At 48.4% G+C, this 22,212-nt stretch overlaps 6 protein-coding genes across 6 annotated transcripts; 4 read left to right on the plus strand and 2 right to left on the minus strand.

Moving 5' to 3' along the window:
• Positions 1-2,005: 2,005 nt before the first annotated feature.
• On the plus strand, positions 2,006-2,684 carry FSST1_001987 (uncharacterized protein; the record flags this gene model as incomplete). Its single annotated transcript, XM_083227932.1, has 3 exons — positions 2,006-2,062; positions 2,146-2,397; positions 2,469-2,684. The coding sequence occupies 3 exons, from the start codon at positions 2,006-2,008 to the stop codon at positions 2,682-2,684; spliced, it is 525 nt and encodes a 174-aa protein (XP_083092169.1).
• A 1,689-nt stretch (positions 2,685-4,373) lies between these two features.
• On the plus strand, positions 4,374-4,943 carry FSST1_001988 (chitin synthesis regulation, resistance to congo red-domain-containing protein; the record flags this gene model as incomplete). The annotated part of the gene is made up of 2 exons (XM_083227933.1): positions 4,374-4,543; positions 4,601-4,943. The coding sequence occupies 2 exons, from the start codon at positions 4,374-4,376 to the stop codon at positions 4,941-4,943; spliced, it is 513 nt and encodes a 170-aa protein (XP_083092170.1).
• A 2,352-nt stretch (positions 4,944-7,295) lies between these two features.
• Positions 7,296-8,672, plus strand: FSST1_001989 (uncharacterized protein; the record flags this gene model as incomplete). Its single annotated transcript, XM_083227934.1, has 2 exons — positions 7,296-7,510; positions 7,562-8,672. 2 exons carry the CDS (start codon positions 7,296-7,298, stop codon positions 8,670-8,672), a joined length of 1,326 nt encoding a protein of 441 aa, XP_083092171.1.
• A 773-nt stretch (positions 8,673-9,445) lies between these two features.
• FSST1_001990 (vacuolar membrane protein-domain-containing protein) lies at positions 9,446-10,682 on the minus strand (the record flags this gene model as incomplete). Its single annotated transcript, XM_083227935.1, has 2 exons — positions 9,446-10,111; positions 10,167-10,682. The coding sequence occupies 2 exons, from the start codon at positions 10,680-10,682 to the stop codon at positions 9,446-9,448; spliced, it is 1,182 nt and encodes a 393-aa protein (XP_083092172.1).
• A 743-nt stretch (positions 10,683-11,425) lies between these two features.
• FSST1_001991 (mitochondrial 37S ribosomal protein mS42) lies at positions 11,426-12,380 on the plus strand (the record flags this gene model as incomplete). Its single annotated transcript, XM_083227936.1, has 2 exons — positions 11,426-11,636; positions 11,752-12,380. The coding sequence occupies 2 exons, from the start codon at positions 11,426-11,428 to the stop codon at positions 12,378-12,380; spliced, it is 840 nt and encodes a 279-aa protein (XP_083092173.1).
• Positions 12,381-13,760: 1,380 nt separating this feature from the next.
• Positions 13,761-16,400, minus strand: FSST1_001992 (SAM and PH domain-containing protein; the record flags this gene model as incomplete). The annotated part of the gene is made up of 3 exons (XM_083227937.1): positions 13,761-16,061; positions 16,126-16,341; positions 16,398-16,400. 3 exons carry the CDS (start codon positions 16,398-16,400, stop codon positions 13,761-13,763), a joined length of 2,520 nt encoding a protein of 839 aa, XP_083092174.1.
• Between the last annotated feature and the right edge of the window lie 5,812 nt (positions 16,401-22,212).

Consider the following 22,212-nt stretch of genomic DNA (forward strand, 5'->3'; position numbering starts at 1 on the left):
GCATTCTGGTGCTAATTAGGGCAGTGAAATGACAGGCGCACATGGCATCGATTCAGGTACCTAAATAATATATGCTGTTTCTGCAACTTTGATTCAAAAGCCTGATACGAAATGATTGTCATGCGGCGTATGAACTTCGGAGTACTTTCGGACTTTTGGATATGATGGCAATAACTCGTAAGAGGCTGCATACGCACGCTTCGAGAACAAAGAAAGGTCGGTTCCAATGTCAGCTCCACATTATGCAGTCCTAATGTAGCTTGAGTGTGTATGGATATTGTGCATGATATCTGGCCGCATTTGCGGAAAACACGGAACCCTTGTCCGGGTTTGATGGAAACCATCCAGGCTGCGAGTTGTCTTCATAATGATAACCCATAAGGTGCCGAACCCGTTTTAAATGTGTAGGTATTCGGCAAGTTCGGATTGTAGTTATCATCATAAGAACATGGCCACCAGAGACTTGGGACCTCTTGTGCAATTACCCAACAATTATACCAAGATGAACTTCTCAGTCCCCACAAGTTACTTGTCTAGCTTCAAAGCTCAGCATCGGCAGTCCGCATTGCGGGGAACCCCAGTCAGGCTCCATATCCATGAGGGTTGAGGGGTTGCATGCGCCAAAGGCTGCAGGTCTTTCAACGCAACACCTGGATAATTAGGGGAACGTTTCAATTCAATCGAAATTTGATCATGTGCCCCGAAATCGGACAGACTCGGACGAAGAACTACGATGTGTTTGCGCAACTGAAAGTCAGGAGTCTAGTACACGATAATTCGGGAGAGCTGACCATGAGGTCATTCGTATAATGACGTAGATAAAATTCATTAGAGCCAGAAAACGAATACCAAGTGCAAGATAAAGACAAGCCTCCATATGTCCGCGTGCGATGGGCAACCGTACCAGGCTGAATGATGGGAATCCCTCCTCCTGTCCGGGGCGCACAGCGGAGATTGATGCGATGTTGATGAATAATGTTCGCTGCGTGGAGGAATGCAACCCAGCCAACTAATTCTGTGGCATTCTGGATAAATAAGGGAAAAGACCTGCAATATCGGACAAGACCGACGATCAGGACATGATAAGCAAAAGCAACCCGTATATCTCGTCTTTATTCGATCTCTTTTACGCATGTTTCGATATGAGAGAAGCGGTGAGAATTTCTTTTTGGTCGGTACTTCATTTCAAGACATTACTTTTTTAAACTTGTGACTTTAACGTCCTCTCCTCTCCTCTTTACAGATGGGCGGAATCAAAGTGTGGGGGAGAAATCGGACACTTATTGTACCCCAGACACTTGGCTCAGGTAGGTTTCTTGACACGGCTGACATATACCTATCGAGCATTTAGCCCCCCCACAGCATCCGGGGGGCATGGACCGGCTTTCATATGCACGATTAATGCAGTCATGAAGCTCTGGACTTTTAGAATCTCGTATCTGGCCAATGATATTGTGTACCGCGGTGGTTGTGGTGCTTTGCTTCACTAATTCTTATTTCTCAGCAATATTGAAGATGCTTCGCATTGAATCTGTCTTGTACCTACTCGGAGTGGATGTCTACGGCGATGTCTGATTAATTCATGAATTATATCACCATATAATGAGCCTCATCAGTAAATGGTATATATTAATGATTCGGAAAAGATGAACTGTATCACCGTTTTAATGCATCAGTTCACTCTATTTCGGGACCCGCCTAAAGTTTGGTTGTCCCCCCTGCAAGTTGGTAGGTGCGGATCTGCAGCTGCCTGCCAGCCTGCTCCTGCCCTCCGAAACCCAAAATTCGCCCACTGCAAGTAACGTATCTAGTCCAGGTCAAAAACACCTTCCCCCTCCGTTCAGTATTTCTCATTTCCACACAATTCTCTCTCCTACTTCCTAGATCCGACTCAACGTACTCTTCCTTTCCCTGCGTATGAATGCGATAGGAAGTAATTTCAACTACTTTTTATCGTCGTCAAACCCACTAGCAACACTTATCAAACAAATCTCTACTATAAACAATGGAGAGCCTTCAGCTATCCCAGGTCTTGGCCGACCTCAGCAACCTGGGCGCCGCCGTACGTTTTCATACCACAAGCTTCGCGTCCTTGCTGTGACTGACCACTTGTGCTTGGGATTAATACTGACGCTCATTATCTAGGACCCTGGAGCTGCCGAGGCCATCGTCAGCGCCAGCAACGCTGCTCATTCCAGTTACCCCCGAACCGACGCAACTGTGAATGCCCTTACCTCGAGTCCCTCTACCAACAACCAGAAACGTCCTGCCGGCCTGCAGCGCCACTGGTCATCCGAAAAGTTCGACAAGTTTGGCCGACGTATCCTCTCTCCTAGCTCCCACACAGGGTCAGCCGGAAATTCAGTTCCTGGCACTCCTCGCCGCGGCGAATCTGATGTGAGACAATCCTGCGAACCGTATACTCTACGGCTAAGCAGGACCTGACAACTAACAGGATTTCTACTTAGTTCGAAGAAGACCTGGAAAGGGCAAGCACGCTCATGCAACTATATGATATTCGTTCCAAGATCAAGCAGCAGGATAACAGCAGTTTGCTCAAGGCCCGTGAGAAGGTTAACGCGATAGCGGCGCGACAACAAGCTCAGCAAGCAGCGGAACGCAACATGAAGGCGGCCGACGAGCTCCGACGTCAACGATACTCTTTTCCTCGAGCTGGCCTCTAAGCTGAACGACCCTTACGAATTCACTGTACATACTCACGAGATCATGTGGCTCATGCGAAGGGAAAGGCGCATGATGTACGATTTTGACGTTTGCCGGAAGGGTTATTTGACGGCGTTGGGACACAAAAGCAATATGCCGTCGGTAATGGATCGACCCTCTTGCGAGGTTTAAGGCAACAAGCGTTTGACTTTTAGTATTATATGAGGTGATCGCTGTTTTGTGGCGATGCACTGTGAGGAGGCAGCTTTGGTTGATTTCCAATCACGATATGGAACATGCCCAAACACCAAAAGGCTGTGTCGACGCGAGAACAGATATCTCTTGGATAACACAATATTCGATGTTATCGGAGGACTTGGGCGGCTTCGACTACAATACAGGTTATTGCAAGTGCAGATGACCACTACCAGAGTGACAATAATATAGCTTTTAACTTGTCCTCTTGGACCTTACGACGGCCCTGAAGCGCTTGACGCATTAATTGATAATTGACCTAAGCTTTTCATGATGCCACTCACAAACAGAAGTGTCCACTGCCATTAAGCTTAATTATGTAGTTAAGGGCGTGGTAATGTAGGCTTCCAACTGCATGCCCTCAAAACAACCTGTTTGTTTGTTTGTTTATCAAGGGTTTGGAATTTTCGTAAAAGGGTCCCACATCATCAGATACTTAGTTTCTCTTTGAGATGCGCCGTTCGATTAAACAAAGTAAAATAGCCGGGGGTGGGACCCTCGTCGTCATCAATATCAGGCTTCGCCACATGTTCAACGAAGCTCGTGGATTAGGTGGGCATAGAGCCACGACGGTTTGAGGCTCAGCAGATTTAGTTGGAGTTTGGTTAGGCACATAATTTGGTGAACACGGCCTAAACTTGCCGGTAAAAGAGTCTTGATAAAACCATGGCCGTTGTGTTTCCAGTTAACCTGATATCGGTAGCGAAGAAGAATTCGCTGCGCATTGATGACGGTCTCGATTTTGACTCGTCATTGTACTAAAGGGCGGAAACCCGGCACACGCCTCAAACGTAGAAGAGGCGATGGATGTTACCGTGATGTAGTGCCAAGCTTCAAAGTGTTACTGTATCTTAAGCACAGCCACTACAATCGCGAACCTTGGACAGCCAAGAAGAGAAAAAAGCGGGAATGCCCAGACTTTTACAGAGAGTAACAGCAGAAAACAGAGCTTGTGACCGTATTTTTGCGTATTTCGCAGACAGCTTTGACCCTGTTGGGTGGATTTTATGCCGGGCTTGGCTGATATCGTCGAGTCGCAGGTTGAATACAAAGACCAGCTGCCCTCCCACACTCTGTGCTCGCCCTTGTCCCCTTTGACTTGATAATTTCCTGTTTTTATCTTTATTGTCAATCAATCACACATCCTCATATTTCCCTTGCACAGAGCTACTTTGTGACAAAAAACCTATAAGCACTACTTACCTCCTACAAGACGTCACCCCATCACTCATCGCTCGTCGCATCATTACCGTCGAGTATACGTCATCCCTTGGCTAAGCCAAGCCATTTCAACGCCGCAAACGAGCAACAAGTTATCTCTTGGGTTAAAAGTAAATTTTGTTTAATTCAAGCATTCCCCAGACGTTGCTTACTCAACCACCTTTCTCGTGTTGCTGCGACAAATAAACACAATTCGCGTATCTTCATCTCCAATCGCAACGACCATCACAACAATGGCGCCCACTGACGATCTCATCTTTGCGCGCGACTTGAGATGTGGCTCTGGCTACAGTTACAGCTACAGTAGAAACAGATGTTATCGAAACAGCTGGTCCTATTGGGGACGCTGGGTAGTCGCGGGTATCGTCATCTTTTTCTTCCTTCTCTTTTTTATGTGCTGCCTGTAAGCTTTTATCATGATCGTCATACCATAAGTTCCTGTATGCTAACATTCACGAAGCATCTCCCGTCGTCGTAAGAGCCGTGGCGTTAAGCCCGTCTACGGTACTGGCTGGATGGCGGCCAAGCCCTGGGGACATAACAACAACAACAACCAGGCCTACAATTACGGCAACCAAGGTGGCTATAATCAGGGTTACAACCAAGGAGGCTACCAACAGAACAACGGTGGCTACAATGCGCCTCCCGCCTATGGTCAGCAGCAGCAGCCTCAGTACACTGGCACGACATTCAACGCCAACGACGGCTACTATGGCCAGAACTCTGGAGTTCAGCAGCCTGGGGGCACATATCAGCGCGATGGCGGATACACTGCCCCTCCTGGGCCTCCTCCTGGCAAGTAAGCTGAGAGAAGGACAGAAATGTGAGATTGTTCTGAACACACGACCGACATGGAAAGGGAAGGAAATGAAAGGATACCACTTGTTGAGGCGTTTTGGGAGCTTGAATCATGACATGTAATAGCTGCTTCTTTATAAAAAGGAACTGCGGAATAGAGTACTTGCTCTCACGAGCAAGACTTGTTTTTGTTCTTGGGTGGATTGAGACATACCCTTTCTTGTAATCAAGTAGCTTTTCCCTAGTAAATAATTATCGGATTCTGAGATACTTGTCCACCACTCGCTAATACGGACCTCTCAATGTGACTCGGTCGGTGATGTTGTTTGCCATGACTTTATGTCAGACGTTATTACATGGTCCTGTGTCAACAACACAATGCTATAGTCGACTGATGTATCATGTGTCACATCTCGCTTCCAGATATTATCAATATACATTCTTGGCTGTATATTAACACACGCGCGTCTATGCTATTGGTATTGATTTTTTCAGAGCACTGCCTGCCATGAGGCGCTCAATAGTCTTACATCCTTCTGTTTCAGCCTCGCAGAACAAATGGTCCGGTGCATCGATTGGTAGGCGCATTGATGCCATAGCCGCTGACAAGAGAAGTCTGCATGGGGACCATCCAGACCAACACTTTTGATGGATACCATGTATTGGGGTTTCCCAGAGTAGGTGTGAGTCTTGCGTTGTAGCGAACGACGATCTGAATATCTACTGTTGAGGGAATGCCACCAAGCTCAACGGCGTATTTGAACTACCATGCACATCGTAATCACCGCTAAAGAAACCCAAGCCTTGGCTTTTTGGTCTTGTCGACGCCAAGTCCCAAATAGTTGGGCCGACAGCCGTATGTGCATGCATACATGCAAGGTAAAAGTGAGGGTTTGTCATGATACCAAGACTCATGACATCTCTTGCGATATCCAGCAGAGGTTTCTGGTTTATTCTTCTGGACTATTTTTTGTAATAGGTAGCCCGATGATGCAATAATTGAAAACCCTTTGACTTACCACTCCAATTCTGTGACAAGATCGTCCGGCTATCGAAACGACCCTGTCATTTCGGAAAATGGATGCCTTTAATGGTCCACGCTGGGGCCAGGGTTTGATAGAAGAGCTAACGATGTGACAATGCACATGGGTTTCCTGACGCGAGCTGGAGTTAAATTGATGGGTTTTAAATATCGCGCAAACAAACTAGGATGATATGAACTCGAGGTTGTGTTTGTGATGGAGTATGGGGATGTGGGATTCGTTCAGCATGTTGTTTGTTCTAAAGACTTTACGTGTAGATGGATGGCTATGATGGATATGTCAACCTAGGTATCCTATCACTCTCTTTTTCAGCATGCCTGCAGTCTTCTTTGCGCATGTGCATCATCCTACGTCGGTCTTATAGAAGCCAGGGTTTGAGGGATAAGCCATGAAGGCGTCGTCACCCATACGACAGAACGGTCCCTTTGTCTTTGGCTTATACAGAAGAACCATCTATCGGTGGAATCCGGTTGAATACATGAGATAGAGACTGACATCGTCGTACCCATAGCTGACCTTCAAATTCTCTATAAAACTACGATGTAGTACAGACTGAAATGATTTCTCGCCCCCATTAACCAACATCCAGTCCAATCGACTTTCCTTCCGAGTTTCACAGTTTCAGAAGTCCCTTGGCGCCTGCCCCCACTCCTAACCTGTGCCTGTGCCTGCGCCTGCCCTGACTGTCCAGGGGTAAAATTAGCAGTCCCATTTTCCCCTGGATCATCCCCGCCACTGGCGGTAACGCTGGGTCCCTCTATCTGGTGGGCGCTTTCCTCCTTGGGATTCCTTTGAACTTCTATTCAACTCCCTGGCTTGAGCTCGCTCATTCATTCATTCTTACATCCACCACTTGCGCCGTTGGCAACATGGCTGAAAACTCTTGAGCCTATCTTGAACCTTAGCATAGGTTGTTTACACTCTCTCGACCTTTGTTTATTGTTGATTGTTCTATCACATTCATTCTCTTGTATACCGACCGGTGCGAGCGCCGCTTTTCTTTCTACTCGTCCATCCAGGATACTATTCAAACTACCATCCTTCATTCCAATAACGACCCGCATCAACAACCCGAATCACGCGCCGAAGAAACAATACCATTTCGCATTGACGTTTTTGTCATTTCTTGATCAACATTCGCAAAACTCAATTGGATATCTACAACGGCTCTCTTACAACCGAGCAATATACCTAGCATATCCAGCATTTACAGCGCGAGATATCAATCACATCACCATATACGGCATATCAGACAAATTATATTACACTCATTATCATCCTGACCCATCGCCAATTGCGACAAAAACCAACACAATGCCCTCCATTGACGAGGCTATGGCGCGAAGCCTTCGAGGCAGCGCTTGGGAAATCGTCAAGGACAAATTCGTCAGAACTATTGTCTCTGACCTTACACGACGAGATATGCTCGCTGATGCTGCACAAACGACTGACAATGTTTCACAAGCTTCCGACGATTTTGCAACTGCCATATCTAGTTGGGACAATTGTATGAACGTAGTGTGGTGCAAGTGTGTATATCCTCTGTTGGTCCTATACTTATTCCACTAACAATCTTCTAGGTGGCCGGTGATTGGTGTTATGATCCTCGGAGGTCTCATTATCTTTAGCATTCTCTGGTGCATCATTCGCTGCTGCTGCTGTGGGCTCTCATGCTGCTGTAGCTGCTGTCAGTGCATGAAGTGTTGCGGTAACTGCTGCGGTGCTTGCGATCCTCCTGGCAGTCACACGAAGCACCTTGACGACCCTTACCCTCCTCAGCCTCAACACCATGGATACCGAACTGAACCCCCAATGAATCCCTCGGTACCTGAGTATGGGGTTTCTAAACCTATTCGAAACGAGCCACCTCAATATGCTGAATACGAAATCAGTAAGAAAGATGATGACGCCTTACCCGAAATGCCCAGCTCCGAGGGCAAGAAGGTCCAAGTCTACACCGAGGCTGTTGAGTTGGATACGCTCTCTAAACCACCTCCTAGTCAGCATAGCATGGCGGGAACTCCGTACAGTCAGCCTCAAGGCAACTCCAGTGGCTACCTGGGCTCTGGACAAGCTACTGATCCTTACTCGCCCCTCGACCAGCAAGGTTACGGCTATCAACCTCCCCCGCCTAATCAAATTTATGCTCCTGCTGCTATCGCTCCCATGCCACATGAGCGTCGCTCTCCAGCTTTAAATCAGAATCCTTATGGTAACCAAGGCTATGGCCACGACCAAGGATTTGAACAAGCTCCGGGCTTTGGCCAGATGCAAGGGCATGGTCAAACGCACAGCTACGGTCAAGGTGCCTCACCTCAGGATTACGCAGCAAACTATGGAGGATACCGAGCAAGCCCTTCACCGCGCCCTGCTCAGCGACTTTCAATGCATCAGGATGAATTTGGCTCGTACGGAAATCTTCCTCCACGCCGCTCTCCAGCTATCCCTGACGAGTATGGTTACGGTGCACCTGTCCGCCATTCGCCTGGCCCCCAGAATGATTTTGGCTATGCTCAGCCACCCCGTCAATCGCCTGCTCCTATGAACAACTACCAAACACCACCACCAGGTCCGGAGGGTAACTACGGCCCTCGTCCCGTGCCCCAGCGGCAACAATTGCTTGAGTCACAGTCACCAGTCAGCTACGAGCCTCAGCAGCCTTACCCAGGTTTCAAGCCATACCAACCATAAAATAGATTATGGACTGAAGGAAAGCACAGGCGTTCGGTTTGGCCTCTACTTGTCTCGGCATTTTCCGGATATAGAGTTGTTTTTTTAATCTTGGATTTGGGTTTGGCTTGATTTTCTATGCATAGGCGTTTACGGTTGGACGATATGGCACTCATTAGGATACGGGTCTGGATACTCTGTAGGTTTTTGGTTGGAAACCCCAATGATGCACTTCTTCTCGCCATTTGACGAGATGCCTACGGGCAATTTAAGCATAGATCTCGCGGTTTGCTATAAGATGAATTGGCGTTGAGTTTGATACGACTAACGTGGTTGGCATCCGTTCACTCCTCGGCCCCACGCATCGAGACGGCATGACTTGAGGATAGCATGTACAATTTTTCAGAATTTGCGACCTACATCTTGCGTATTTTTGTGTTGCTGTGAAGTATTCTAAAGTTTAGAAATGATTGACGGAATTTCCTCATTTTTAAAAGGAAGTATGAACGCAAATCGAGACTATTGAAAATGAGATTGTAGTCGCTTCTAATACCGAAATATGAACCCATCTTGTAACGCCCTACCACTATTTACGTTCTAAGCCTGCCTTCTTCCACTGTACGCTACAAGAAACCCAAGTATGAAGAGTGCAAATACATAGTGCACCATCCAATAGTGAGAGAATTCCATAACTTGAAACCAAGACATATCGCTCGAAAAACACCGATGCCGCCGAATAAGGAAAATCTAACAAAAAGAAAAGAAAAGCTGTTGCGGGATAGCCCGTCTGCCCGCTATTCCTTGGGATACAACTCGGCTGGTACCTTATCCTTCGGGCCCCGGCCACTCGAGCTACTTCCTATGATCGTCCGATCGTCACCATCGCGCTCAGGGTCGTATTCCCCAGAATCTCTGGTGTCGGGTTGGCGAGAAGGGTTCCCAGAACGCGCGGCAGGCTTATCGACCTCATCATCCGACTCGGTATCTGCCTCGTGCTCTGAATCGACCAGTCTAGCGCGCGCAGTTTCATCCTCGCTGTCATCATATCTCCTGCGTCGACCCTCATCGTCAGATTCGTTGCCGTTGACGTTTTCGTAGTCGGTATCCTTAAGTTTGATGAACGAGTCGATAATGTAATACTGTAAGGCGTTCATTATGAGAGGGAAGATCATCATGACGAATGCGATCTGGAGCTTCTCGTTGCCTTCTGTCCAGCCAAGGGCCCAGTCACCGGCCTTGGAGATCCAGGGCATCATGATAAAGATGATGAGAACGCAGACCTTCATGCCAAATAGACCGCAGAAGTAGATGACGGATTGTTTCAGCCACCATACAGCATTGGGCGGGCTGCCATAGTTTCCAGACTGGACAGACTCGGGGGGTTGGCCGACGGGCGTGTAGCGGACGAGACCGGTCAGAACCTTGAGAAGAACGATAAGGATGGGGATACCGAGGGTGGTCTGTGTTGGAGTTAGTGTTTGGGAGAGCAGAGATAACAACACAAATGGCACTTACATCGATAGCGAGATTGAGGAGGTAGAAAGAGCACGGGTTGGGAGCGTAGTCGTCGTCATCGGAACGCGTAGTAACTGTTGCTGCTGACGGGTCGACCTGAACCGAAAAGCGGCCGCTTGTCAACATGGACATGAAGATATTGGCGATGTGCACAAGCACAGAACCAAAGACCTGCTTGGAGACATCAAAGAACCAAATCTTTAGCGGTCGCTGAGGACGCTCTCTCCACCGTTTGTATACGAGAGAGAGCAACGCCAAAGCGCCGAGTGCGCCTTGTACGACGAGTGCAAAGGAACCCAATAGTGAACATTCTCCGCCGGAGCCATCTTCGCCATAGGGTTTTGGAGGCGCGGACGAGATGAAGGTAGCCGACGCGGCTGTAGAAGTGGCAGTGGAGGTGGCTGAGGCAATGATTGAAGTAGCCATTTCGATAACGACAGTTGAAGAAGCAGATATTAACGAAGATGCATCATCGACAGCGACGGGTATAACTTCGAGGTCGGAGGGAGGCTGCATATGGAAATTTCTGATTTAATCGTTTAATTGAGTATGATGTCGCTTGTCTCAAACGAAAGGAAGACAGAGAGACAGGAGAGAAAGACTGAGAGAGAGAGTGGTGATGTTTCAGGCCGACCGAAAAGGGTCCAACGGGGGCGGAGAAGGAGAGGCGAAAGTATGAGCTTGGCGAACAAAACTCTGACAAAATGTGTTATGAAATGAAACTTGAAATGCCCTTTTTTACGTGATCGAATCAAAGCAAGGCGAACAAGAAGAAGAAGAAAGAGGAGAAGGTCAAAAAGAGGCACTTGTGATCATGAACATTGCGTTAGGTGCTGAGTTACGTACTGCACTAACTGCGTTGTACCTTACCTGTCCCGCTGCAGCCATGTCTACCTATGCCGGGTCATCGACATTGAATCTCACTTCGTTTTGAGTCTAGACCGAACCTAGGCCTGAATTTGACCTAGACCCTCTAGACCCTCAAGTTCTTCAACTCAGCCACTCCACTTAGCGTGTCTTTTCCCCAGCTCGAACCGAGACAAGTTGAAAAGGAACCGCAAGTTACAATTATGCACAGCCACATGCATCCAGATCACTATGGCTGTGCATACTCTCTCGGCTAAACTTAGCTCCGCGCAGAATCCTCAGGCAAGGCCTATCAGAACGAGAGCCCGCTAAACACCAAAAAAGTCCAATCCGAACTCGACGACGACAGCTTTCCCTCCCGCTCAACACCGTCGCCCTTCCTACCAGAGACAATGCTTCGTCCGAGACTAAGGGTTCCTCGCCTGGCCTTTGGCTTTGGCATGCGACCCATGGTCAATACCCGCCGTTCGATCCATCATGTTCCCGAGCTGCCACACAATTATTCCGAGGGTGTTCCCAACCTTATGAGCCCTGGAGGGTTCTCTCTCGCCTGGACCCAGTACATGAACCTCATTGTGGAAAAGTTGAATGCTTTGACTGTTGGTACGTGTGGAATTGATGATGCGGGAGAGTATTGAACAAACTCAATGCTTCTCATACACATTCAGTTCTATATCAGCCCACAGATACTGCACTTACTAACAATACACTCGTCCAGGCACCGAGCTCGAGGATAAGGACACAAAGACCATTGCTCTCATGACAGCTCGAGAGCCCAGCCAGGCCCCCATCTTCAACTATGCCTCCATGGCGCACAACAACCACTTCTTCTTCCAGGGTATCTCCCCAACCGGCACCCCCATGCCCGATGCTCTCCGCAACGAACTCGAGGCTTCATTCTCCTCCATCGAGACCCTCCGTCGAGAATTTGTCATCACAGCCTCCGCCATGTTTGGTCCCGGTTTCCTCTGGCTTGTCAAGGCTGGCCCTGGCGACTACCGTCTTCTGCCCACCTACCTCGCCGGTTCTCCCTACCCCGGCGCTCACTGGCGTGCCCAAAGCACCGACATGAACACCTTGGGCAAGGATGGTTCCGCTCGCAACTTCATCAACAACCAGGCCTACGGCGCTAATAAGCGATCTGGCGATCTCCCCCCCGGAGGTATCGAGCTTGAGCCCCTTCTGTGCCTAAACACCTGGGAGCACGCCTGGTTGCTAGACTGGGGTGTTGGTGCCGGCGGTCAGGGTGGAAAGGTTGCATATGCAGAGTCATGGTGGGAGCTTATTGACTGGGAGAAGGTCGCTCAAAAGTCAGGAGTGCTACGACCTGACTTCAAGTCGGTTTAAGGGTTGGGAAATGTTATATCATGACTTGTGTAGACAGGTTGTACAGCTAGGGAAACGATGTTACGGCATTGGGATAGATACAAAGGGGCGGAGGACGAGCGAGTTTTGTAAGATATTGTACTCTGCATATACAGGTGGGGGAAAATGTACCATTTGATGTCAGTAATGTCTATGCAGGAGTGAGTGAAGGACAACGAGACATGATAGCACTACAACACGTATATATAGGCTCAGAAGACCAACCATTAGCACAAAGCAAAAATGGAAAACATCAAAAGGAAAAGACATACAACACCAGGTATTCGCTGGTCGTCACCGACCCAACTACTAATCCGGCGCTTCGTGGCTTGACGATGGGGGAGCGGACGGGACCCCGTATTCTCCACGAGCTGTGGTCGTATGTGACAGTTTGAGTGGTGAAAACATATTATATCGTGGTGTTTAGTGACTGGAGTGAGATGGTTCTTGACACTCAACATTGTGCACATTGTGCACATTGTTTAACGTCTATCAAGGCAGCATACAGAGAGATGATACTCTTGTTCGCCCGTCAATATCTCATAAGACATTGATGAATATATCAAAACACGGTTATATCATGACGATGGTGCCCTACAATCTTGGTGCAATCATCATATCACGCAATCTCATGCATAAAGATATGAAAATTTTCTGCTTCTTTTCTCCCTATTTGCACTATAATGTTTGAGGTCATTATCATGTTAAACATATCTGCATCACATGATCTGTTGGAAGTAGGCAAGGCTACAAATAACAAAAGGCTACATGCTTGTGGTTGGAGGTCGAGTACTCGCATAGATATAGCATTAGCCACACATCACAGTAGGTTTCCAGGCATGTTTTTATATAAATTCATCATTTCATTTTGTTTTCCTATCCTAAGAAGCTAGCCTGAGCCACCTATATGAAGTAAAAAGTCAAATAGCGCCAAATGGTATCCATGTCGTCGATCATAAACCTTTGAAGGAATTGGGTTGTGCTGTGTTGCGTTTTCTAGAGTCGTTCGTGTGCGAGTGGTATAAAGTAGGTAGATCATAACCAGGTTGTAGCCAACCCAAGAAAACATCATATGCAAATCCCCAAACACTCATAAACCATAAAGAACCATTGCTCGTTTTGAGCTAACATGTATCCGCTGTGTAAGCATCCCGCGAGAGAGCCGCGGCAGTATCCGCATAAGTGGTTGTACGTTCTGACATATAAAAAACACACAAAACACCAGTACAAATGATAAAAACAAGCAGCCTAATCTGCAATAATCCAGAGATAATGACATCTGAACAATGCGATCAGGTCGAAAGAAGGGCAATGCAGAGGAGAGTTTTCATAGATAATAAAAAGAAAGTTGTAGTAGACGGCTTAGATCATGTTGCCATTGACACTGATCTCGAAGCCCTCACCCTTCTGTCTCAAAGCCTTTGCAAGCATGAGCTCACGCATCCAGTCAATACGGTCATCACGGTTCTTGACGGCAAAGTGGTGCGTCTTGCCCGTGCCATTTACTCCCTCGACGGGAATTGTGCCAGCGGGCTGGAGGTGGCTGTCGCGCTTGCGAAGGCGCGCAGTGTTCTTGTCTTGAGGAATGAGCTGGAAAGCGAAGGCGCCTACTGGATCACTCTTTTCGCGGCTGTGGCTACCGCGAGAAAGGTGCATTGTCTTGAAAGCGGCGCTAAGCTTGGAAGAAGAAGCCACGCTTGAGCAAGCGATGGCGTAGTCATCAATATCAACATATTCGAGAGTGCGGTCCAACTCCTCAGAGTCCTTGTGCATATTGAGACGAGTACCCTTCAGAGTAAAGTAACCGTCCTGCCACTCATGTCGCAGCATCTTGGTCTTACGCTTTTTCATGGGGCCTTGGTGGCTGATGCCATTGGCAGGGTCGGCAGAGGGAGACTTGCCCTTAGCACCGAGAGGTGTGATAGATGGTGCTAATAATTTCTCAGAGCCGTTAAGCTGACCACGAGAGAAGGGGAGGTTGTCCCGAGGAGGCGGCTGAAGGGGCTGCTGTGCTCGCGAGCCTCGTGGTGACTTGGGTGATGACGATCCATGAGAAGGTCTGGTCGTGTTAATGGGCCTATTTTCCTCCAGAGCTGGCATCACCGGGAAAGATGGGCGACGGGCTGAAGTACGAGACTGACAGCGGGGAGGGGAAACGTTGTTGATGGGAGAAGTGCGGTAGTTCATGTCAGGAGGAACAGACTGTGAGAAGTCTCGAGCAACAGGACCAATGGGTACAGCTGTAACAGGGACATCAAGCTCTGAGAAAGGTGTACCATGGCGAAAGTTGTTCCTGGGTGTCATCTCCAAGTCAGGGGACCGAGGGCTGGTCCTTTCCATCTGATAAGGGGCAAAAGTAGGTTGCTGTTGGTAGTGGTAATGTTGCTGCTGCTGCTGCTGCTGCTGCTGACGTTGTACATATGACTGATTCTGAGACTGGTTCTTCTGGGGAGGAGGTGGAACGGACGAGGCACCAAGTCGCGAAGGTGGTAGTGGTGCCTTCCCAGGGATGGAGAGCTTGGGAAGGCGGCGCAGACCTTGGTGAGGAAGCTGGGCATGAGCAGTTGGAATTCCAGCAAACGGGGGTGTGGGAGGGACTTCCTCGCTACACTCTCCCTCGTGCTGGTGCTGAAAGTTGAGGAATTGCCTGACGTTGTCTTGAGGATCTTGTGCCTGAACTCCACGAAGAGACGCTTCATAAAGATATTGAATAGGAGGCATACCAGGGCCCATAACATCGGAGGATGCGACGACAGAAGGTTCAGCATCTGAGATGGGGCGGACCTTGTTGGGGTCCAGTGCTTTAGCTGTCTGTGGGTTTCCAGCATCACCAATCATAACGGTGCCGGTAGCATTGATGTCGACATGGGGATACTCCTTCTTGAACGCCCGGATAAGTTGCTGTTGTTTTCTGTACTTGGAGCAGTTCTCTCCCTTTGAGCAGTTGTGAGGCTTGGGAATGACTTGTTCGATGCCAATAATGGACACTGACTCCATAGGAGTGATATCATCTCCGTTTGTTTTCGTTCGGTTCTTTCGCCTGCTGCTCTGGCGCCGCCTCAGCCCGTTATCTTCGACTCTTCGTGTCTCCCGCACCACGTCCCTACTTGGGACATCCTCAATTGGTGTTTCCGGTCGAGGGGATGCAGGTCGGCTATCCCTCAAGGCTTGAATCTGATGCCAAACTTTGGTCCTGATACCAAACGACTGGATGCTAAGCTCCTTGAGATCCTCGAACTTCAGTGTGATTAAGATCGCACCGCTAATGTCATTCTCCATAAACCGGTCAGCCACGGACAGCTCAATGCCAGCATTGAGCATAGCCTGCGCAACCATTTCAGTAGTCCATGATGCAAGAGTTGTCGTGTCAAGTTCGGCATCAGTGTATTGGAAGGGACTGGCACGGGGTTGAGGTGGTGGTTGAGATGACATAAGAAATTCGGTAATGTTTCGAGGTCCCTTGGGAGTAATAGGCGACAGTGTCAGAATAATGTCCTCTTCGGTGGACAAGTAGTGGTCAGTTGAGTTTCGGAACAGGTGAGGTCCTCGAGGACCTTCAACTTGCTTCGGGGAGTATTCCACTGGAACCTCTTGACTTCTACTCGACCTTGGTGTTGGGATCTCATCGTAGGAGGAAACCGTTGTGAAACTAGGTTGTCCGGCCTAAATAAAGTCGGTTGTCAGTGTCTCCCAAGACTTGATTCAGTAACAAGTTCAAGATACATACCGATTGCAAACTTATGCGAGGTGAGTTATCTTCTTCATCGCTAATGATCTCATCTTCTTCCTCCCAGTCTGTGTCCACAAATTCGGTTGCTACCGAAATTGGGCGCTCCAATAATTGCGAGTCGTTCTTGAGACTGAAGAATGTGTCACGGGGAAGAGGCTGTTGTCGCATTTGCGAATATGTCAAGCGGTCTCCGCCTCGGAAAGATGAGTACTCCTAACACAGTATATCAGCATTGGGTCGATGTTTACCCTCAAGGCTTTCTTCCCTACCATTTTGTAGTTTTTGTATAGTGGTGTCAAGATATTGATGCTTCCAGGCACCAAATATTGATGGTGAGGTGGGTTATACCAGCTGGTGATTGTTAGTTTGGCCGTTGCCGGCACTTGCTTCTTTAGAACTCGGTGCCTGAGCACGATCGAGAACACGCCTTGAAACAAATAGAAACAAATAAAGAAAACATAGACCTCGTGATGTCGAGGAGATAATACAATAGTCGCAAAACTTGGGAAGAGGGGACCAGGGGAGCGTGCGAGCGGGCGGTTACGGGATGTTATGTATGCACTATAGCTCAATACTGGTGACTGAGGGAACCAGCATGAGGATGGCGGTCACGGAGGGGATGGAGACAAGAATAGACTTGAGCAAGTGCTAAATGCAGAGTGTGCGGCCATATCTTTAGGCCCTTGGTACACTGGAACCCAGTCCCTAGTCCCTAGTCCCTTGCACCCTTGCTTGTCTGGCGGTAACTAGCAGAAGAGACGGGAGTAGAAGAGGAGGGTGTGAGCAAAGAGGCTAGGATGAAGACAGGGTGCTGCGGCTTCATCACACCGGCACGGGACGCAGAAGCGAAAGGCAAACAACATCCTGTACCAATGGCAAGACAATGTCCATCAAACAGCATGTAGATCACGTTTGACCGGATGGATTTCACTTGGAAGCGATCTGAAATACCGGTATTAGTAAAGAATGGAGGCTGGGCAACAGGAAGCCCCTCTCACTGAGGGATATGCATGGACATTTGATTCAGATAGTGGAGAGAAATGAGAAACGACCACCATTGATGGACTTGGGGTGTGCGCGCGCGGCGTCAAGTTGGCGTTACCAATTGGGCCTCCGATCTAGGTACAGGTAGTGGCTGCGTTTGCATCTTGCGTATAAAATGCACGCCCAGTCACGTTTCGTGACTCTGATTCACGAATCATAAAGTGTCCGGGGCCCTGGGGTCCAGAGGATGTTAGTAAAGCAGTGTCTTTGCTGGACTGGACGCTTAATGACGATGCTAGATAAAAGAAGACCATCCCTGGTCCTAGACAGAAGAGCGTGGGGCACTATGCCTTAAAACAGCCTGAGCTCGTCGATTGGCTTGAGCTGGCGCACGTTGTGACCCTGGTTCATGAGGCGTTAGACTTGACTCGGCGAACACACAAGCTCCAGAGCTGGAGATCCATTAGTGCCACACCTTGGACAAGTACAGTAGCGGCCCTAACGGGCGTCTAAGCGCCGGGAACCTGAGCTGCTCGCTCACCTTGCGTAGAGTATGTACAGTAGCAACGAGTCAACGTACCACTCTCAGGCTGTGTTGAGGTCAATATCTCATCCTATATCATTCATCACAGTCCCAATTCAAGGGTTGATACCAATTTGGTGATGGATGCCCCGAGCAACCCTCATAATGGATGTGATGAATATGTTTTTTTCCTTAATCACATTCCCCAATTGCGATTTCGTCTTTCCTCGCTTCGCTTTGTGCAGGTTCTCGGCGCATCCGTACTCTACCAAGTATTACAGCAGCTTTCTTTCTGCAATGGCAAGCTCCTCACGGACCATGTTGCTTCGGCATAGAAGCGGGAGGCAGGCCCCATCATCTGCATGCGAAACTCTCTCGAGTCGATGAGAACTGGCATGGGACAAATACGATACACTGTATGGAGTGCTCGCATACATATGCCTTAAGACTCATATATTACAATGCATCGGGTTGTAAGTCGTTGGCATCGTTGTTGTCGACGACGTGGACATTTCAGGCATCGTTTAAAATCATGTTCAACGTATCATGTCCTTCCCCTGCGTACTGTGAGCCGCTGTGAAACGTAACACTCTTGCGTTCCTGAGCATGAAGCTAGCCATGTGATTTGAGTGATGGAAGGTTGCAAATGCGGGTGAAGGTGGAAGCTTGTACGTCCTTGTAATGGCGCATATTTTTCCGACCCTGGAAAGTTCACTCTTCTCTCTTATTCCATCAGGAACAAACTTTTTCAACGGTCGTAAATCTTGCACTTATCCTGGAGGCTGGAAGTACCCAACCCATTACCACTCCGGCTTTTTGCTTGTGGGACCAAACCGTTACATTCGTTAATAGTACAAACAATGTGTTCATTTTGACTCACACGAAGCGCATTAGCCCTCAAGCCTCTTTGGATTGCAATCTGTTGTTCAAGGTCCATCTCCAGCCCCATGTTCCAGCCTCGGCCACTGTTCGTGCCCAATCGACAGTTTCAACATTGGAGCGCGGGTCTGTTGGAAGAACCTCAATTGACATGAGTGGACATCGTTCTTCGGGCATCTAGCTTCCCGGACTAGGCCGGATATTGCGAGAACCGCCGACACGCCGCGAGGACTAGTCGATCGTATGTTTTCCCCATGAAGTGCCTAAGCGTCCTTCGTAGTATGTATGTATTTGACGGCTTGTGCTCCATTGGTGGCTAGAAGAGGCCTTCAAAGGGTCCCTAGATCCTCGAGGTTATGGGCCCACCACGCTGTGAGGCCCTTTCGCTTCAGAGGCTGTAGGAGTCCCTGTAAAAGTCCCTGTCCGATATCTAGGTAGTCGGCCCACCACCTTCTCGTAACTCCGATTTCCTCTTCAGGTAGTGTGAAGACGGACGCCAATCTTGGCCTTATGTCACTTAAGAACCAATTGTAATGGCCGATATTTCCTTTGCTCACAAATGAGGAGACAAGAAACGCACGGGCAAGCTAGTGGGACGGACCGTTTATCTTCTTGGTTTGTTTGCTTGCTTCCAACATTCATATGCGCCACGATCTTTGCGCAGTCCAAGTCAGGCGGATCTGGGCGGCATCGCTTGGTTGGCTCCAGACTCGTCTTGTTTCGCCTCATCCACAATTCGACTATATTTCGCTGACCCCAGACTGGAATTTTGCCTCTTCAATGGTACTATGAGAATTGCTCATACTGGCGGTCAAGTTTGAATCTCTTGTCTTGAATCTCGTGTGACTCAAGCGACTGGGGTCAGTCGTGTCCACATGAACAAGTCGATTTGCCTCATGTACAAATCGCAAGCTATCACAGCAACATTTCGGGGAGAGCGGTGACAATTGACTGATACTGTGCTATATTCCCTGTCGAACTTTATGGCTTTGCAACAAGAACAAGACTGAGACGTGGGGTGTTGTGGTGTACAGTATACAGAGTACCGGGGTTTGAAATATAAAATTCTTGGTCACATTGTGAAAGTATTAGCCTGGTGTGGTTTGCCCGTCAAGGATGTCTTGTCAATTAGCAAACAGCCCCAATTCATCAGCTGAATCGGTGATATCTAGGATTATACGCATTGCAAGTGTTGCAATGTGCCATATCCTTGCGTGGATTTGAGGAGATAATAAACGGCTCAGTCGGCCGAGGGTGAGTGGCTTTTAGATGCGGTTGGTTGGTAATCGAGATTCTCAGGTCGACTTCATGTCCGAGAAGAGCAATGTGCACTTGATAGCTCTACCATGGATGTGTCGCTTCGGCGATTGTGATGAATTGATGAGCAATGACACCCAAAATAAGAAAATGTGTGTTCCTGTGCCTGGGCTGAGATGCAATGTGACACGACATTGATTCACTGCATTTCCATATTGGACAATGGAAGATCTGATGTTGCAGTGTCGAAAATTACGATTCCTCATGTAGCACAACTTGCAGTCTTTACAATCGCACGAGTTCTCAATCGCACCTTCCAAACAATGTCGCACAGTGACAGCATTAAGGTGGTGGTACCACTAAGTTAGTACCTGCCCTTTGAATATGAAGCCATGGGGCGTAGGTTTGGCAAGTACGACAAGCCATCTCATAACTCAACTTCCATTTTTTAGAATTCTTACTGTAGGGTAATCCTGCCAGAGTTATTACTCTACAGCATCAATTCTCGGCTACTGGCAGCTTCACTTACATGGGTACAGAACATGGCCTGGGTCTGCTGACGTGTGATCGAGACTCTGAAGTCATGATTTTCTCTTACCTGGTAATTAACTTGTAAGAATCCAATGTCTTGAATTTCTTCGCCTAATTGACGATAGCATGACTCTAGCCATGATGCCATCCAAGATGTCGCCCTGGTATCCAGAGCCCATGATGGATAATTTCTTCTGAGACCCAATAGCCTTTGATTATCTCACATAACGACATCGATTGGCCTCGCGTCCGTCAATCGTAATTATGCGGGGCTATAACCGATCCTCCTCTAAGCTTGACGGTAAGGATTCTTTGTCTGTGCGCTCTCATCTGTCACTCAACCCTTGCTGTTGCCCTTGTCAGTACCCAGTATTGAAGTCTTGTTCTTTTTACCAATTTCTTAGTCGAATGCGACGGTGATAATTACTAGGCTTGATCCGACGGACTTCGGGAAACAGACACACATGCATCAAGCAACAGTGGCTTCAGATCCTTACATATGCCAGTGCGGGCTAATGTTTCGTTCCCGCTTTGCTTCGCATGCCCGTCCAGCCTTCAAGTGAGGATGCCTTGCATTGAGGATCAGACCGTGGTCTCTTGAGGCAAGACTCGTCTTTGTCGACACTCACCGACTGTTCTGCCCAATTTCACGACGCCATATTCCATACCGGTGACGACGATAGCTGTCGTGAACTTGGAGATTCGAGACATTCACTCAGGAATCCGGATAGCTAAACACCACAACAATGTCTTGCACAGCCATCGTGGTGTCTCAGTATGGAGTTGCCTTTACCAACTCCCCCGCATTTAGTTGGATGGACATAATTTAGAGAGCGGCCGACCAGAAGGTTGGAAGCCGAATGAAAAATGGCACACCTGCGGACAAAAGTGCTGTCTGGCAGTACATGACGGGTAGCTGCTTAGTGAGAAACTTGACGACGAGGATCAAATGCAGGTGATGAAAAATGATAGGCAGTCAAGTTGGGCATTATCCGAGTCCCTAGTCAATACGCACGAGATCGACTTCCATAGTACGAATTGTCAACTTCGAATAGCAAAGCCGAGGTGTCGGCCATCAATCATCGTCTGCAGTCTAGAAAACATCCAACGAATACGGCAGTCGACTCGAAACGTCATATCTGAGCTCTCGGTTCTCATTTTGTCATGCAACCCCCCCCCCCCGGCATCACATCACAGTGTGCATGTGCCCTTCTAATCCCAGTCTGCACCAATCCCTCCAGCCCTCTGCCTTTTCCTCGCCCTCTTGGTCTATCCACTTCTGCTCATAAACGGTTTCGGCACACATCAAATCCCACAGATCAACCAATCTGTCATCCAAAGCTCACTTCTGCACAATCTCACATGATGTTAGACTAATGCGACCTTCTTCACCACTGTGGATGGCGAAATCACAGGTCGCATCTTAGGTGAGCTTCTGGAGCTTCGAAGAGACATTTAATCAGCAGAACCATGTCCAACGAGCGAAATTCCGTATTTGGAGCTATGACAGGGAACCCGGGCGGGGGAAACTGATAGACAAAATCGGGATGTGAGTGTGAGCAAAGCCATGGAAGTCTGCATATGCTCCCCTGCCTCGAAGTAGTACAATATTTCTTTTTTGACCAGGCTTATCTGATTAGTCTTGGCAGCCAGCCCGGAGGCTTTTTTTCTCCTCTTCGTCTGAATGCTGAAATGGCTCGTTTTCCCTGACAGAGGAACAAGGGCCCTTGTCAGCTGGAGCCTCGATCTACTGTATTGGTTTTAACTTTTACTCGGTTCATGCTGATCATGCCATTTTCGTAACTTGTCCTCTTGTTGCCATGATTCTGTAGAGATTTTCTTGTCAAGGTCATCAATCATGCAATAAAGTTCAGCCAGAACCGAGATTTTTGATGATCGTGGATATGCGT

This window comes from Fusarium sambucinum, chromosome IV, assembly GCF_050947815.1.
Source record: "Fusarium sambucinum isolate potato_lamoka chromosome IV, whole genome shotgun sequence".
NCBI classification, from domain to species: domain Eukaryota; kingdom Fungi; phylum Ascomycota; class Sordariomycetes; order Hypocreales; family Nectriaceae; genus Fusarium; species Fusarium sambucinum.